General features: G+C 34.1%; 1 protein-coding gene across 5 annotated transcripts in view; it reads right to left on the bottom strand.

Moving 5' to 3' along the window:
• Positions 1-1,410: 1,410 nt before the first annotated feature.
• NOX4 (NADPH oxidase 4) overlaps positions 1,411-18,494 on the bottom strand; it is a 141,676-nt gene continuing 124,592 nt past the window's right edge. For 4 of the 5 annotated variants that reach the window (XM_082628468.1, XM_082628470.1, XM_082628471.1 and 1 more), the window contains 3 exons: positions 15,453-15,521; positions 13,748-13,848; positions 1,411-3,568 (listed from right to left, as the gene is read on the bottom strand). In XM_082628468.1, the coding sequence (XP_082484594.1) occupies positions 3,448-3,568; positions 13,748-13,848; positions 15,453-15,521 (291 nt within the window). In that variant the 3' untranslated portion in view covers positions 1,411-3,447. Of the gene's footprint in view, positions 3,569-4,519; positions 4,646-13,747; positions 13,849-15,452; positions 15,522-18,494 lie in introns of those variants that run through there. The other variant, XM_082628469.1, reaches the window with a different exon arrangement.

Genomic DNA, 18,494 nt, shown 5'->3' with positions numbered 1-18,494 from the left:
CACAAGGAAAAGAATCTGTTTATCATGAGTAGCACTTTAAAATGTGTCTCATGGTTTGTTTAGAAAAATCTCTGTTCAGCTGAGTTTACCATCCTTAAGGAAAAAAGAAACAAATTTTTTTTTACTTAAAATTTTTTCTCCTTAATATAATGAACATTCTTTAGCACTAACATTATCTATTGATGACAACCATGGCCCGCTTACTTCTAGCAATCCTCTTTAACAATGACTTATAATTTAAATCCATTACCTGCTGTGAATGCTCCAAGTAAACACTGATTTGGGGGGTTACAAGTAACATGGACATATGGATTAAGTCAATTCAGCCTATGCTTTGTCTACATTGCTTTTAGTTTTTTAAAATTTTTATTTATTTATTTATTTTTTGCAGTACGCGGGCCTCTCACCGCTGTGGCCTCTCCCGTTGCAGAGCACAGGCTCTGGACGCGCAGGCTCAGTGGCCATGGTTCACGGGCCTAGCCGCTCCGCGGCATGTGGGATCTTCTCAGACCGGGGCACGAACCCCTGCAACAGCAGGCGGACTGTCAACCACTGTGCCACGAGGTAAGCCCCATTGCTTTTATTTTTTTTTTGTTTTAAGTGCTTGCACTATCACAATCACCCTACTGGCATTTGAAGTCACTAAATAAAAAATACTATCAGTCATTTTACTTTTAACTTGAATTAAAAAAAACAAAAAAACAAAAAAGTAAAAAAAAACCCAAGAACTCCAGAAAACAAGCCCTAAATGTATGTCTGGGGTGTGTGTGTATGTGAATCTGAGCTTAGTATTATTATTGATATGTAAAAACCACAGCATTCCCTTACATAAAACAGGAGACCCAAAAAAGATTAAAAACTGAATGGAAGATTCCATTGGATTCTTTGTTTTGGGGCATATAAAGAGAATTTCCTTTCCTTTGTCCATATAGTTCATGTCTTAGTATAATCCTATAAAAAAAGGATAGTTTCAACCAAAACATCAGAGAACAGAAAGGCATAGGATAAAAAAAAACCCACCTATAATGATGATTATTTGTTCTGAGTTTCTTAAAAAGGAATCCTTGCTTTTGGAGATTGTGGGCCCCCCAAAATTATATGTAATACTTTGTAGGTGTGTCATAGTATTCATTTTAATCGGGTTCTCAAAAATATACATTACTAAAAAGACTGCTAACTACTGACCTAGTCCTAATGAGAAGTCTTCCTCCCAGAGTGAGGAGCAATTGCCACAGTTACACCACTAGCCAGTGTCACTGACAGCCCCAGAACTGAGATCCTTAAGGCCACTCATGCTAGTGCACACTCAAATAAATTATGTTTCTTAAACTTGTGTCATCTTGTGAAGAAACTCTGCCTGCTTTATTTGTTGCAAATGTAAAGTCAGCTTATAGAGATTTCAAGGATACCTTTTCAATTTTAACATTTATTGCCATTAAAATTACTGTTTTAAGATTGGTCTGACAAGAATTAGCCCCAAAGAAAGAATCCCTCAAAACAAAACAAAGCTCTCTTGTACATGCATGATGAAGTCTTAGTTTCATTCCTACTTACAGAAGCAAAAATTACCTATGTTTAACACTCAACGTTGGAACATCCACTAGAATTTAAAATAGGCAAAGAAGCTCATCTAGTATAGCAGACCTACTTGGAAAGATCATTCTTCTTGAAAAGTTTTCCACCAGTTTTACTAAAATGAGGTGTATTAATATAATCACATAAATAAATTATAATTAGTAAAGAGTGTTGCATATAAAGCCTGTACTAACTCAAATTTCTTTTTACCAGTTTTTCCTATTATGTTTTTTTATGAAAATTATTTTTATTTTAGAAAGTGTTGCCAATATGTACTGGTTATTAAATATGACTTCGGAGCTAAATCTGCAGGAACATTGCACATTTCCCATATCTTTTTCTGACTCACTTTCCTTCCAGAGAAGAAGAAAGAGTTCCAAGGAGAGGAAGAAATAGCTGTAAGTAATATGTTCATGGGCATTTAATGCTAGATGGTTTAACATGCTTGATTGCTACTGGTGAATCAGAGCTAAAAAATGACAGTAGCATCTATCATGTTATGTTATATCATGCAAAATTTTAACAAAGGCATGACAAGCTACACTGCTGATTTCAGCAATGTGCTATATTTGATAGCAATTGATAGATGTCTACAAAAGAAAATCACTAAATTGTAAAAATGCCTTAATTTTTAAGGTAGTGAATTATATTCTCTGAGCCGAGAATATAATGGCCAGGGAGCATAAACTGATAGGATCACAAGGCACAGTCCTAACAGTGACTTAAACTCAGTAATTCTTTATCAGGACCCAGAATACCAGACAGTGCAACAATAATATTCTTGATTCTGCACTTAAATTTCAATAAGCAAATAAAGTATTGCTCCTGTATAAAGACTAAAATATAGGTTTCCTATTCAGGGTTGTGACTACACTTTCAATGTCTCCAGCATAAACCAATGTGTGACAAAAGAGAGATAAATTATATCTCAGTGACCTTGGCAGACATAACACCCTTTGGTCCTCAAAGTGCAAACTAAACAAAGCCCCTTAAGAGGCTATGATAAACTGCATTGGGAAAAAAAGTAAATAAAAATAATAGAGGCCAAAATGCTGAAAAAGGAAAAAGGTTATTAGTCTATATGTCCTTTTATAATTTATAGTAATGATATTTTCCTCATTAAAATGAAATAGTAATAGATTAAGTAAATTGGGGATAGAAAGGACCGATTAAATCATTGTGTCTAACACATGCCAAGGGAGGGCAGATTTCCCTAGACTAAGGAACAAAGAAGAAAGAAAAATATAAAAATAGGTATTATATCAACATCTGCAAAAGGTTCATTGAGCATAAAGTCTATGGATATTAAGTAGAGGTATTAGCATCAGTAGTGAGCAAGATAAGATACTAACACAAAGTACCCGTATCAATGGCGTCCTTGCTGTATTTTCAGACTTCTAGTATATTTACCTGGAGCTTTTCTGAATCAAAGCTTCTCTGTTTATACTCACGTAGAAAATGTAATCTGAGTTTCAATGAATTTTTAATTTTGTTCAATCTTGCATTTGTTCAACCAAAAACAATTTAAAAAGGACCAAAGCTATCAGCCTCTCAGTGAGCAACACCTTACTAGGGATTTCTTGAATCTTCCATAAAAATCAACAGTGTGCATCTAATAGTTTTCTTTTAATTTGAGCAGTGAAAAGTGAATAATCACATCAAATATTCTTCAGGGCCTCTTTGGTTTCCAGATTAAACATGTAAAGTGACCTGTCATCTTGACACATTCTCTGCATTTCCATTTTAAATAATCATAAATAAGAAAACCTTGCTACTCTTTGGCATGACACAGTTGTTTGATCCAGCTACATTTCAAAGTCTTAGAAATTGCACTCATTCCTTCTTTAGAGTTCTTGTTCATCTCAAAGGTTTTCAGCTGAAAGATTCTTTATTGTATTCAAATCTTGTCCCATATGAATTGTTTTGATTACTCAGTTTATGAAGAGTCTTAGAAATTGAATTAGGTCCACAGCAAAAAACACCAACTGTTTTCCTGGAAAGACAAAGGGAGAAAATGGAAAATCAGGTGGAAAATTAGGCAGAACATGACAAGAAGTATCTTTTAGTAGCATGTTTAAGGTGTTAACAAAGTTAATTTCTTGCTGCTTTGCACACAAATAATTTTCCAATTATTACCAAATATAAGTGACCACTAGGAAGATATTTTATTTACCTCATACTTTTCATGCCAGAGAGCAAGATCATTCAAAGAATATAACTATGAGCACATATTTGTTTATCAGACAGAGTGAGCAGTCTGCACGTCATTGATAAGGGCAGAAACGAAGTCAAGAGTAGCAATTGATAGATGTCAACTGCTCCACATTTGACATATGAATAGATTTCTATCCACCCTGGACCATATCAGTTCTTCTCATGCTAAATGTTTTACAGACATTTTTTCCCCCTAAAGATCCCATGGATTTTCATGGGAAGTGGTGAATAAGTGTAAAGAAAGGAAAGCTATTACCAATTTGAAAGGATAATTTTAAGTGACTAATTTATATCTACATTATAACAAAAAGCATACTAATCTGGATACATTTTCTTTTTTATTTATGTGCCACAATAATTGTAACAAATACCAAGCAGGTTTTATTATTTGCTATATTTGCTAACATAAAATTTTGGTAGATAAATTATACATATCCCTAACAAATAGAATAAATAAATCCCACAAAATGATTACTATTTCACATTGATTTCCTACAAAGTTTGTTGATTTGCATTGAATACTTCCTATGATATCAAAATGATTGACAATTCTTATCATATCTTGGACAAATACAGTATGTATTCATTATCTGAGAATAATTGTTGCTGAAAAAAAGACAGTGAATCCATTTAAATGGGTACCAAAATTTATAATAAATACTGAAAAAAGTTTTATTAAAACTTTTCACCTTGAAAAATGAAACAAAGAACTACAAAATAAACTTTTACTTGCAGCCATGATGGAGAAATAGGGACTAGATTTACCCTCTTGCATTAAAAAAATAGGACAAAACAAATAACATATGAAACAATTATTTTCAGATACTGGACAACAGGCAGCACAGAAGTGTCATCCCTGAGAAAACAAGAAAAAACAAGGTGAGCCCGACAACTATCTCTTCTTGTTGCCTGAAGGCAATTTGGAAGCTGTAGCACAGAAGAGGGAAACTCATGCAGAGACTGGTGGTCTTACTGAGTTAAAGAGAAAAAGAATGGAGTTCACGAAGGCCAAAGCAGCTAGAACTTGATATCAAAAGAAAGAAGTTCTGGAGATCTGCAGAGGAGTATCCTCAAATCTTTGGCTGAGTACTGATCTCCTCATGTGTTAGAGGAAACCATGTGAAACTGGGTAGAGAACTACCAAGGAGCAGTAGGTCAAACAACTCTGAGTTTACACAAGGCTGTCAACAACTTATATTCCCACAAGCCAAAATGGAAAGCTCCATATATAATACACTGGTAATGGATAATGTACTAAATTTATTACCTTATTTGCAAAGGGTAGGGAGGATGTTGGTAAAATTAGCCCAGATTGGAGGCTGCTCTGGACTCATACTGACAAAGCTTAAAAGCAAGCCTTGAAAAGATCAAACTGATGGACTTCCCTGGTAGCACAGTGGTTAAGAATCCACCTGTTAATACAGGGGACACAAGTTTGAGCCTTGGTCTGGGAAGATCCCACATGCTGTGGAGCAACTAAGCCCATGCACCACAACTACTGAGCCTGTGCTCTAGAGCCTGCGAGCCACAACTACTGAGCCTGTATGCCACAACTACTGAAGCCCGTGTGCCTAGAGCCCATGCTCCACAACCAGAGAAGTCACTGCAATGAGAAGCCTGCACACTTCAACGAAAAGTAACCCCCACTCGCCACAACTAGAGAAAGCCTGCACGTAGCAATGAAGACACAATGCAGCCAAAATAAATAATAAAATAAATAAATTAAAAAAGAAGAAAGATCAAACTGAACCCAAGTAACAAAACTGTATGCCAAAAACAATTCCAACAATATTGAAAAGAATAAATAAAAATTTGGAGTTTGATGTCTAAACTTCAAAGTGTATAGCATTTAATTAAAAATTATCAGGAATGTGTGTAGCAAGAAATTATGAACTATAACTAGAAGTGTTATGGGTTAACTTTTGTCCCCTTCCCCAAATTCATAGGTTGAAACTCTAACTCTCAGTATCCCAGAATGTGGCTGTATTTGGATATAGGGCATTTAAAGATGTAATTAAGATAGAGTGATGTTGTTAGGGTGGACCCTATTGCAATCCGACTAGTGTCTTTGTAAGAGGAGGAAATTAAAGAGACACTAGAGACACACATGCACAGATAAAAGACTGACCATGTGAAGAGGCAGCAAGAGGGTAGTCATCTGAAAGCCAAGGAGAGGCCTCAGAGGAAATCACCCTGCTAGCATCTTAATCTTAGACTTCTAGCCTTCAGAATAGTGAGAATATAAACTTCTATTGTTTAATCCATCAACCTGTGGGATTTTATTATGGAAGTCCTAGCAAACTAATACAAGAAGAAAGATAAGTCAATAGAAATGGGACGAGAATGACAGAAATGATGGAATTATTAGATAAGGTCACTGAAACAGTGATGAGAAACATGTTTCATATGTTCAAAGAAAAACATCGACATAATGAGAAAGAAAAAAAGATTTGTTAAAGGCCTAAGTGGAAATGCTAGAGATTAAATGCAATATTTAAAATGATAAATATATTGACGGGTTAACAGAAGAATAGGCACTGAAGAAGAAAAAATAAGTAAACTTGAAGATATAGCAGTAGAATATATCCAAATGGAAGCACACAGAGAACAAAAATTGGGCAGAAGAGTGAGAAGAGTCTCAAGGTCCTGTGGGACAATACCAACCAGTCTTTCATATATGTAATCATAGTCTCAACATAAAAGAAGACAGAGGGAAAGAGAAAAAAAATATTTGAAGAAATAATTACCAAAATTTTTACAAATTTGATGAAAAAAAAAAACCCAGATCCAATGATCTAATGAACTCCAAGGAGAATATGCACATGCACACACACACACACACACACACACATAACAACATAAGGCAAGTTATAATAAAACTCTGGAAACCAGTTACAAAGAGAATAACACAAAAGCAGCTGACAGAGGGTGGGGGCAGAGACACACTATAAATAATAAATAGATGAAGGATAGACTTCTTGTCACAAACTATTTAAGTCTGAAGGCAATGAAGTGAAATCTTCAAAGTGCTGAAAGACAAAAAAAAAAAAAGCAACTATTCTATATCAAGCAAATTCTATACCAAACAAAAATAACTTTCAAAATTGAAGATAGAATGTAAACTTTTCTAACAAAAGTTGAGGGAATTCGTCACCAGCAAACTAGCACTATAAGGTATATAAAGGGAATTCGTTGGGAAGGAGAATGAAATCAGATAGAAATATGAATCTTCCCAAAGCTATGAAGGACACCAAAATAGTGAATCTGTGAATAAATACACTGTATATTTTGTCTAATTTTTAATCTCTTTAAAATATAATTGATATTTAAAACAAAAGTAATAACAATATATTATGGAGTTTATAGTATATGTAGAAGAAAGATAAACAAGAACAACAGCCAAAGAGATGCAGGGTGAATGGAAGTACATGAGGTAGTATAATATTATTTGAAGAACACTGTGATAAGCTAATGGTGTACACCGTAAACCTAGAGCAATGCTTCTCCAATTTCAGCTTCATCAGCATCACCTAAGGCACTTCACAGACCACAGATAGCAAGGCCCTATTCCTAGATCCTCTGATTCAGCAGATCTTGGATATAGCTCCAAGAATTTGGTTTTCCAACAAGTTGCCAGGTGATGCTAGTCCAAGGACTGCAACTTGGGAACCAATTCCTTAAAGAAATAACTAAAGTCAAACAGAGAGGTATGTCTAATATGTCACTTTAGGAGAAAAAGATGGAATCATAAAATAACACTAATTGAAAAGAAAGTAAAGAAAGCAAGAAAAAAGGAAAGAACAAATGAGATGAGTAGAAAGCAACAGTAAACTGTTGGACTGTAACTCAATCCATAGGAGCCAAGAAAACTCAATGAGGAAAAGATACTCTCTCCAATTCATGATGTTGGGAAAACTGGATATTCACATGCAAAAGAATGGAACTGCACCTTATCTCACTCTACTCCCAAAAATTAACTCTAAAGGAAATAAAGACTTGAATATAAGACCTTAAACCATCAAACCTTAGAAGAAAACACAGAGGAAAAAATTCTTTGACAGTGGTCTTGGCAATAATTTCATGAAACTGACACCAAAAATACAAGCAACAAAAGCAAAAATAAATAAGTGGGACTACATCAAATTAAGAAGCTTCTACATAGCAAAAGAAATGATCAACAAAATGAAAAGGCAAGCTAGGGAATGGGAGAACATATTTGAAAACTACATATTTGATAAGGGGTTAATATGTAAAATATATAAGAAATTCATATAACTTGCTAGCAAAAAAAAAAAAATAATAATCCAGTAAGAGGAAACTCTTTCAGCTTTTCACCATTGAGTAAGATATTAGCTGTGGGCTTATTATATAGGGCCTTTATTATGTTGAGGTATGTTCCCTCTATACTAACTTTTCAGAGAGTTTTTATCATAAATGGATGCTGAATTTTGTCAAAAGCTTTCTCTGCATCTATTGAGATGATCATATAATTTTTATTCTTCAGTCTGTTAATGTAGTGTATCACATTGGTTGATATAAAGATACTGAACCATCCTTGCAATGCCTTGGATAAATACCACTTGATGATGGTGTATGTTCCTTTTAATGTATTGTTGAATTTGGTTTGTGGTTCTGGGAAAACTGTACAGTTACATGTAAAAAGAATGAAATTAGAGGATTTTCTCACACCACATACAAAAAATATCTCAAATTAGATTAAAGACCTAAATATAAGAATGGAAACCATAAAACTCCTAGAAGGAAAAATAGGCAGAATGTTCTTTGACGTAAATCATAGCAATATGCTTTAGGATCTATATCCTAAGGCAAAGGAAACAAAAGTAGAAATACATAGGACCTAATTAAAGTGAAAAGCTTTTGCACAGCAAAGGATACCATCCACAAAATGAAAAGACAACCTATTGAATGGGAGAAAATAATTGCAAATGATATGACTGATAAGGGGTTAATATTCAAAATATATAAACAACTCATAAAACTCAATATCAAAAGAAAAACAAAAACAAACAACACAGTTAAAAAATAGGCAGAACAACTGAATAGACATTTTTACAATGTCTATTCAATTCATTTTTACATTTTAAATGTTGGTGAGGTTGTGGAGAAAATGAAACCCTTGTATACTACTGGTGGGAATGTAAATTGGTATAACCAGTATGGGAAATAGTATGGAGGTATCTCAAAAAATTAAACTATCATATGATACAACAATCCCTCTACTGTGTATATATCCATAGGAAATGAAATCACTCTCTTGAAGTATTACCTGCACCCCTATTTTATTGCAACATTATCTAGAATAGTCAAGACATGGAAACAACCTTGGTGTCCATAGATGGATGAATGGACAAAGAAAATGCGATGTGATGTGATACACACACACTGAAATATTATTCAGCCATAAAAAAGAAGAAAATCTTGTTATTTGCAACAACATGGATGAACCTTGAGGGCATCACGATTAGCACAATAAATCAGACAAAGAAAGACAAATGCTGTATGATCTCACACATTTGTGGAATCTAAAAAACCAAAACTCACAGAAACACAGAGCAGATTGGCAGGTGCCAGAGGCAGATGGGGAAGGTAGGGGATGACTGAAGACTGACAAAGGGTTACAAACTTATAGTTACAAGAGGAATAAGTTCTAGGATGTAATGGACAGCATGGTGACTATAGTTAACAACACTTATTGTATATTTGAAAGTTGAGAAGACAGTAGATCTTAAAAGTTCTCATCACACAAACACAAAATTTGTAATTATTTGAGGTGATAGATATGTTAATTAACTTTATTGTGGTAGTCATTTTGCAACATATACATATCAAATTGTTATACTATATACAATATTGTATGTCAGTTATTTTTCAACAAAGCTGGAAAAACGAAGAATATTTTTAATCTATGTAATGATAAAATGTAATTTATTTTGTAATGAATGCAGTATAATAGTAAGATGTAAATAGTTTAAACACTACAACTAAACCCTAGATCTAAAAAACTTCAAATTACATGTATCAAAAACTGATAGAACTGTAAAGACAGACAAATCTAGAATTATAGTTAATGACTTCAACACTCTTCTTCTGGAAGTTGACAGAACAAGTAGACAGAAAATCAGTAAGTGTACTGAAGACTTAAATACCACTATCAACCAACTGGAACTGATTGATATACCCCAAACAATGGAATACAAATTCATTTTTAGTGTCCATGGAATATTCACCAAGACAGACCATATTCTGGGCAGTAAAACAGGTCTCAATAAATTTTAAAGGACTGAAATAACAAGGAATATGTTTTCTTAAAACCCATTTGAACCAGAAATCAAGAACAAATACCCCTATATTTGGGAATTAAACAACATACTTCTACATAAACAATGGGTCAAAAAAGAATTCACATGGTACTTGTAAAAATATTTTGACCTATATAAAAGTGAAAATAAAACATATCAAAATTTGTAGTATGTAGCTAAAGTGGTGTTTAGAGGAAAATTTATAGTATTAAACACTTTTATTATGAAAGAACAAAGATCTAAAATCAGTGACCTGTGGTTCCACCTTAAGTAACTAGTAAAAGAAGAGCTAATTAAACCCAAAGTGAGCAGAAGAAAGAAAATAATAAAAAAAGTATGAAAATAAATTCTTACACTTAATAAAATTTAGGTTACTATCAAAACCAGAGCTAGAAACAATGGATTACTTAAAATGAATAAAACTGAACTACTGAATTTATACCACCAAAAATTAAAAAAGCCATAGTGCAGTTTTCATTAAGATGAAAAGGGAATGAGACATTTTGGCTGTCTGTATACAGTCTCTTTCAACACTGTATTATGACAATAAGATACCATTATTTTCTTTTTTGGCTTTCATAGGGCAAATATAGAGTTAGATTTTCAAATTTTGCAAATTTCCTAAAGGCTTATCTTAAATTCTTCATAATAATATCATTATTTTTAAAGCTCCATATATGATCATTTTCTTTTTTACATTTTGTTTTCCAATTATTAACTAGTTTAACTCTAGGAGATCTTTGTTTGTGTAATTTGAGGAGTTCCCCAATGTCACTTTCACTAACAGTGAAAGCCTACAACTTTTAATTAACATTTGTAATTAATTTGCACTAATTTTCATTAGGTTGCTGCAATCCAACAATCATCTAGAGATTTATCTACAAAACCTCGTAGAGATGGGTAGAGATAGACTTAGATGCTAGCACAGAATGTTGTTTGGGGGAAGATGTTGGGAACTAGTTCCAGAAATGTTCAACATATTGGTGAATATTTTCCTATTATACCGATACTCATTTTTCCATTCATTTTTAAAGTGTGTGATCTCATATAATGAAAGCTTATTCACGCCTTAGGGATTATTCACTTCTTGTATTACAGATACAGAGGGTCGAGTGACTTGACCCAGGGACACAAGAGCAAATGTAAGAGACCAAACCTAGGTATCCTTAATCTGTTTTGTTTTTAAAACTCCATGTGGCAGTAAAATATAGATATATCTCAGACATCAATCCCAGAAGAGTTTTCCCTACTCCAAAGGCCATGTAAAGTTCTTTCTTTCTCCTTTTCCATGATGCATACATTCAACTAAGTTAAGGTATGATATGTATTTTTACTATAAATAACAGGAAACTGGATCTCAGGTATAATAAATAATTTTTAAAAAGACATACAAGGAAGGGATCACTCTCATACATGTGTGCAAATTAATATGCCTCTTCTCTATTTTTGTCTCTTTATATGCTCTCAGCAATTTACGTACCTGAAGTTAACCAAAATTTTACATCTAAAATGAAGTCTTCTATTTAAATAGTGCCTTTTTCCAGTTAACAAACCTTAAGACGTTGATCCATTCTTTTCCTAGCTATGCTACATAAAAATCCTTCAAAAAATAGTGCATTTGAGGTGCCTGCCCAGAGCAAATACATAAAATGAAAGCGTACAAAATGTCAACCATAGATGGTGCACACTTGCTCTTCTTAAACAAGCTTTGCTGTTTAAAGAAAATGAACAACCAAATAAACATACAAAATCCCTCTCAATATGAACAGTATAACAAATGAGAACTCTTGAGAACTAACCAAAGAAACCAAAAATCCCAATGTAATTTCTTGCAAATGATCCTCTACTGTTTGGGGGTTTGGTTTCAGAATTGAGCAAAAACAAACAAGCAAAACAAAGAAACAAACTATCAAAGTTTTCAACACTACTATGAAAACTAATAAAGGAACGCTTGTCAGAAGTCAGTTAAATGTCATTAAGGAGGAAGGAGTCTGTGGTGCATAGCAAGACCCAGGTGAGTATGACATGATGATCACATCTAAGGTGGATGCTTTTGGAGAAAGAAGGGAAAGAAATATAACAAAAACTGGGTTGACTTTTTTCTTTATTGTATAGTTTACCTTTAACTAGGGCCCTGAATATTGCAAAGGACCTCTGCTTTCCAAGTAATGCTTTCCTCTTTAACCCAAATTACTTCATCAAGGGAAGGAAATCTAGGAGTGCTTTCAAACATGGTTGTAATCTGAATTACATGGGTCACTGTATTCCTTTTTAGACTTTGCTTCTGGGGCTTCACACCATGATTCCTAAAACAAAATCTCTGAAGATGAAGCCAAACGCCATGATGAATCCATGATTATTTCAGTAGATCATATTCATCCATAAATTTATAAATCGGGGCTTTAAAAAAACTCTCCATCTAATAAGCTGCCTCATTCATTTACAATCAAATACCCTTTTTATATTTATCAAAATGTATTTTTAAAATTATGAATTAATCAAATATATGCTAATAATTGTAGCATAATTCAATCTAGAAGAAAACGATGATCACTGGTGCCTTAGAGTCACAGGAAATTTTAAAAATTAAATCTTCTATTTATATACATTCTTATTGCAGGTGTGTTTAGTTTAGCAACAAAAGTATGATTAGTTCAAGTGTAAAATTATATTGAATTTTAATAAAATTCTGCAGGATAAACAGGATAGAAATACAAGTTCAACTAGACAAAAGAGTGATGTAAAATTTCTGATAGTGAAAGCTACAAAACATACAAATATACAAAGTTGGTATTAAGAAACTATGATATTTAGATTCCAGTAGATATGTTTAAAAGAGTTACATTAATTTTAAAATGTCAATATCTGCAGTATGTTAGAAATTATAGCCTTTGGGACTATTTAAACTTATGATGAAACTTTTTTGATGCCAACTTTAAAATGTGTGAGTGGGTATATGGTTTTCAAAATCCTTTTAAAATTCTTATAGACCATTGCCCTGCACTAAGATAATTTTACAGAAGACAAACAGGCTCCCTAGACTGTGCCCAAAATGAATGCTTTCCTTCAGCTGTATCGCTTCAGATCATAGACATATAGCCCATAATGCCAGAATTCTTTATAGAATTATAGCTTCAAAGAAAAAAATATGTTTGGAAATATTTCTGATTTAGAGACTTCATATTAAAGAGTTTTAAAAACTAACAGTTTTAAAAAATGTATTCATTCTGGTAAAAAGCTACCAAAAATCTGACTTTTAAGTGCATTCACTGTTAGAACTACTTGAATAGCTCCCTCGCTTGCTAACGTGATTTAAAAAAACCTTCCCAATGATTACCTGACTTATGCTATTGGAATGAACACCCTTTATAATATGGATCTATGTAAATTTAAAAGTAGGTAGGAGAGTCTAGTTCATAAATAGACTATTTTTAAGCCAAATTTTAAATATTTGGCATTACAGATGCTTGAGGTGGTTCCTGCCTTGCCTCCTCCTTTGGTAGTGATAATTGAGTGTTTAAGTGACTCTGTAATTTGTAAACCCATTACTAAGTAATCTTTAAAAACTTCATGTGATGACTTGGGAGTATTTTAATTTGATCATTAGCCACATAAATTTTTTGAGGAATAGTACTTACCCTCTGTTATATTTTGCTATTTCATTAAACAGAAGTTTCCACCGAGGACGTCCAATAAAAAGTCTTGAATTCAGTGCTTGATATTTTTCTCCAATTATCTTCTGCCAAAAAGAAAGCACTATATTTTATATGACACAGAGTTGGACAAATAACCCATTTCTCTAACATCATCTTTGCTGGTGCTGTGGCTTCCTAACAAATTGCTGTGATATAAAGAATATAAGTATCATATGGCAACCTATTAGGTAAAGTCATTTAGAAGCATAATTTCCTCCCTCTTTCCCTTTAAAATCCATTACCTTCTTGAATGTCATTATTACAAATGGCTGATTTTCCTAGACTTCAGTTAGTTGCATCATTTTTAAGTAACTGCAGCGTTAAAGAATGCATTCTAATTGCCTACTCTCAGAAAAGGCGCAGCACATAAGCTTTATTGAAGCGTTTTTGTACTGCAAAGTTATCATATTTGGCTCATTATATGAGTAAAATACTATAAACTGTCACCATAAATTTGGGGAAATGATCCTGGGCATGATAGCCTAAAACAGAAGAGCTCCAAATTTGGGATCTGTCAAGAAACAACTTCTAATGTACTGGTGCTTGCAATTAACAGACTATTAGATCTGAATTGGTGATAAAGAGAGTGAAGTGAGAAGAGAGGAGAAAGTGTCTGAGTCCCAGGCAGACAAACTGAGAACCAGATGTAATATATGCTCTGTACCTTAATTACAGCGAAACCATGAGGAATAATGATACTAACTTGCTTCATGAGAGTATAAAATAAAATGTTTTTACATACCAAGTAGGGTAGAAATCTGACTTAAAAAATAGGTTTAGATTAGTTTCAAAGTAACTGACAAGCATTCATATTTTGTATTCAAACTATTATAGAAAATGTACGATGGAAAATACTACAATAAAACTTGTGAAAGCATTCATGCTCAGGTTTATACGGCTATACAGCTCTTCCGTGTTGTTTGTAAACAGTTTCTTCATCTATGATTTGGGGATTGCAAAATCATTTACCTCTTGAATATGTTGGAATTACATGAGATAACATATATGAAATGCTCAGCACAGCGTCTAGCAGTGAAGTAAATAATGCGTGATGACTGTTACTTTATTTAGTTTCCCTTGAAGAGAAACTAGCTTAATTGTGTATGATCTTATCTTCTCTCGCCACATAAAACCTCCCCTCGGGGCTTCCCTGGTGGCGCAGTGGTTGAGAGTTCGCCTGCCGATGCAGGGGACACGGGTTCGTGCCCCGGTCCGGGAAGATCCCACATGCCACGGAGCGGCTGGGCCCGTGAGCCATGGTCGCTGAGCCTGCGCTTCCGGAGCCTGTCCTCCGCAACGGGAGAGGCCACAACAGTGAGAGGCCCACGTACTGCAAAAAAAAACCCCCAAAACCTCCCCTCGATGAACATAATCACAAGACTATTCGCTTATGTCCTCATATCTAGATGAGGCAACTGTGGAGAGAAGAGAGATGAACTAAAAGGTCTGTTCCAGCTCCCTGTGAAAGGGAGAATACGGTTGACTTCAAGGACAAGCTATGAGTTTGCTGGACACATTCCAAAACAGGCTTTCCTCTGGGAAACGTTTCTTCAAACCACCTGCAGAAATTTTCTTCCACACAGCCCCTACAGTAAATCTTCTATTCTCAAGAGGCTTGTTTAATTTACAATAACATTCAATCACATACCTGTAACCCATCTGTCTGACTGAGGTACAGCTGGATGTTGACATAGTCAGGTCTGTTCTCTTGCCAAAACTGACAGGACATAAAAATAAATAGACATTAAAATTTGTTCTCTATACACAGACTCTCTCCTATCCTAACATATGTGATTCTACGATTTGTTAAGATGTATCGTGTCTTATCACAGCTAACATCTATGAGCAAATGTACATATATACATACATATATATGTACCACAGACATGGCAGATCCTAACATTAATAACCTGTCACCTACTGGTTTAATTAGTTATGATGGAGGTAGTGGACAGGATTAGTTCTCTGTCATCTTCATAGATAGAAAATCAAACACTCTAAATGTTATACTAATATTCCCCTAAATCCTCCCCAATTATTTCTTATTTTATTCCCTAAGAGCCTCTAAATTTTACTAAAAAGTTCACTCGGAAAGAATATGATTTTTTAAAAGTAAAAAGTGATATTTAATAGGCATGCTAGGAATCACAAAAAACAAAACAAACAAAACCTGGTTCCAGTTCCTACCTTCTTCCTATTCAGCACTGGTTTCCCTTGTATAAAAATGTATGAGGCAGCAAATATACCTGCCAAAATAAAATAGTCTGGAAAAGCTCTCAAACATTTTGAAATCTTGAAAAATAAACAGACAAAGAAAAATATCTGAAGAAAAATTAATTCAACAAAGGGGGTAAAAGGGTTTTGTCCCCATAGGCTTCCTTTTACCAGAAGGCAAAAATGAATCTGCTAATGACTCTGGCCTTGCTCTGACTCAATCCTGACTTCTGAAATCTACATTTAAAAAAATATTATTCTTCTTAAGGCCTCCTGAAATAAGGAGATGCTGAAAGATAAGGAAAAGGAGTCAAAAAGTAAAAAAAACAACAACAACAAAAAGTAGAAGAGAAGGAAGGAACACAATCACCATGGTGTGCTCTGGAGAAGAGAGATGAATATCTGATGTGTAGAACCTGAGGAAGGGCTTAGAAGAGACCAGCACTTCTTCAACAGCCAAACTATTTCTTGAGTATCAGTGGGCGTAGTAGGTTTGCTGGAGATGGTATGGCTTTGCTGGACCTTATTGCAGCAAAAGGATCAATTGATTTCAAGTACTGTTTTTACAGAGTGTGAAAGTAATAATTTTTTAATGAATATATATTGGGACTCAAAAAAGAAGGTTCAGGAATGCAAAAGAAGTCACTTTGCAAATAGGGAGTAATTAAGTGAGGTTACATCACTCCTCTGGCACCCTTTATAATAGTAAGGGCAACTGGCAGGTGGCTAGAGACTTGTTTCTACTGCCATATCTGTCTAACCTTGAGATTTCTAGGGAGTTACTCAACTTATAAAGGCCCCAGTTTCTTCATCAGGACAATCATAGAGTTGAATGACATTATCCTACAGGTTTCTTCCAGATCTAAAACTATACATTTTCTGACAGGTGGCAACTCTAAGTTATAAAATCCCAATAAAAACACATTTTACTTTTAAAGTGATAAGTGATGATTCTCTTATCATAATAGTCTTAAAATATAATCATTAAATTCCATACCACAGCTGCCTCAAGTTATACCCAAACACTAAAGTCATTTTAAGGCCCTTCAGGAATTGAATCAGGGTTTATGAATTTTAATTGTGAGGAAACAGGAATTTCCAGGTGCCAGTAATGGATAGCACCTCACAAAACTCACGACTTGCATTGATTTTTGTCTTAAATGTACACCAGGATGCTCCTCTGAAATCACCCCAATAACTCCTGCATCAATAACTGCTGTTTGGAAGTAAGATCATCTATACCATTTTTCTAGATTCCACATATATGCATTAATATACGATATTTGTTTTTCTCTTAACTAATGAGAACATACTGTATAGCACAGGGAACTCTACTTAATGCACTGTGGTGACCTAAATGGGAAGGAAATCCAAAAAAGAGAGGATATATGTATATGTATAGCCAATTCATTTTGCTGTGCAGTAGAAACTAACACAACATTGTAAATCAACTATACTCCAATAAAAATTAATTTAAACAAAAAGAAAAAAAATAACGTGTTTGGTGCCCACAGCCTCCAGAGAAAAGTATGCAGACTTAAATAGTGTATTTAATGATTTCAGTGTCTCCATTTTAACTTATCTGTCATTGAAAACAAGCAATAGTATCTACTAAAGAAACACACACACACACACACACACACTGAACTTGGTAAATCAGTTGCAAACACAGAAAATAAAAAAAGACTTCTTTTTAACATCTTCCTCATAGGCAGGACCAGTGTTCATCCTCTTGATGTGAAAAATCGAAACAGGTATACAGAGGTGTGTGTAGAGATAATCATCACCACATTATTTACACTAGTTTTAAGCTTTTATATTATTTACTCTAAGGGTGAAGCATATCCACCAAAAAGTTTGAGAAGAAATCTTAAGATTGAACTACTTCGAATGTCCAGCCATTTATATATTTGTCTTTCCTTTATTCCTTTCCTGCCCTGCCACTTGCCTTATAAAGCATCTATTATTCAAATGTGCCTTTCCACATCTTGGATCAAATTACAGCCTTTTATTAAAAAAAAGTATATGCTCTCTATCAGTTCAAAACAATTTTTTTAAACTAGAAAAACAGGCAAAAGTAGAATTAGGAAATCCAAAAAGTAATACAAGTGGTTGGTAAGCACAGGGAGAGAAGTTCAGTCTCACTAGCATTCAGGGAAAACTACAGAGATGCCGCTGTTTAAGAGATGGATAGAAATTTGAAAGATTGGTGATATAATGTTTGGAATAAATTTCTCTTATATTCTTTGGTGGAAATGTAAATTGTTTTAGCCTCCTTGGGGGACACTTTTTTTAGTCTATATTAAAAATTTAAATTCATTCCCAAAGTCCTCAGAGCCTCCAACTCAGGAAGTCCAGCCTCAGGCATTAACCTAGAAAAAATACCCACACATTTGAAAGTGGTGGTGATGCTCTTCTTGAAAGATTTTTCTCCCTTACCTCAAGGACAGAACTACCTCTTGGTTTCCTACTACCT

Source organism: Mesoplodon mirus (genome assembly GCF_964341445.2).
Source record: "Mesoplodon mirus genome assembly, chromosome: 7".
In the NCBI taxonomy this organism is placed as follows: Eukaryota; Metazoa; Chordata; class Mammalia; order Artiodactyla; family Ziphiidae; genus Mesoplodon; species Mesoplodon mirus.
This window is presented reverse-complemented; position numbering and strand designations above follow the sequence as displayed.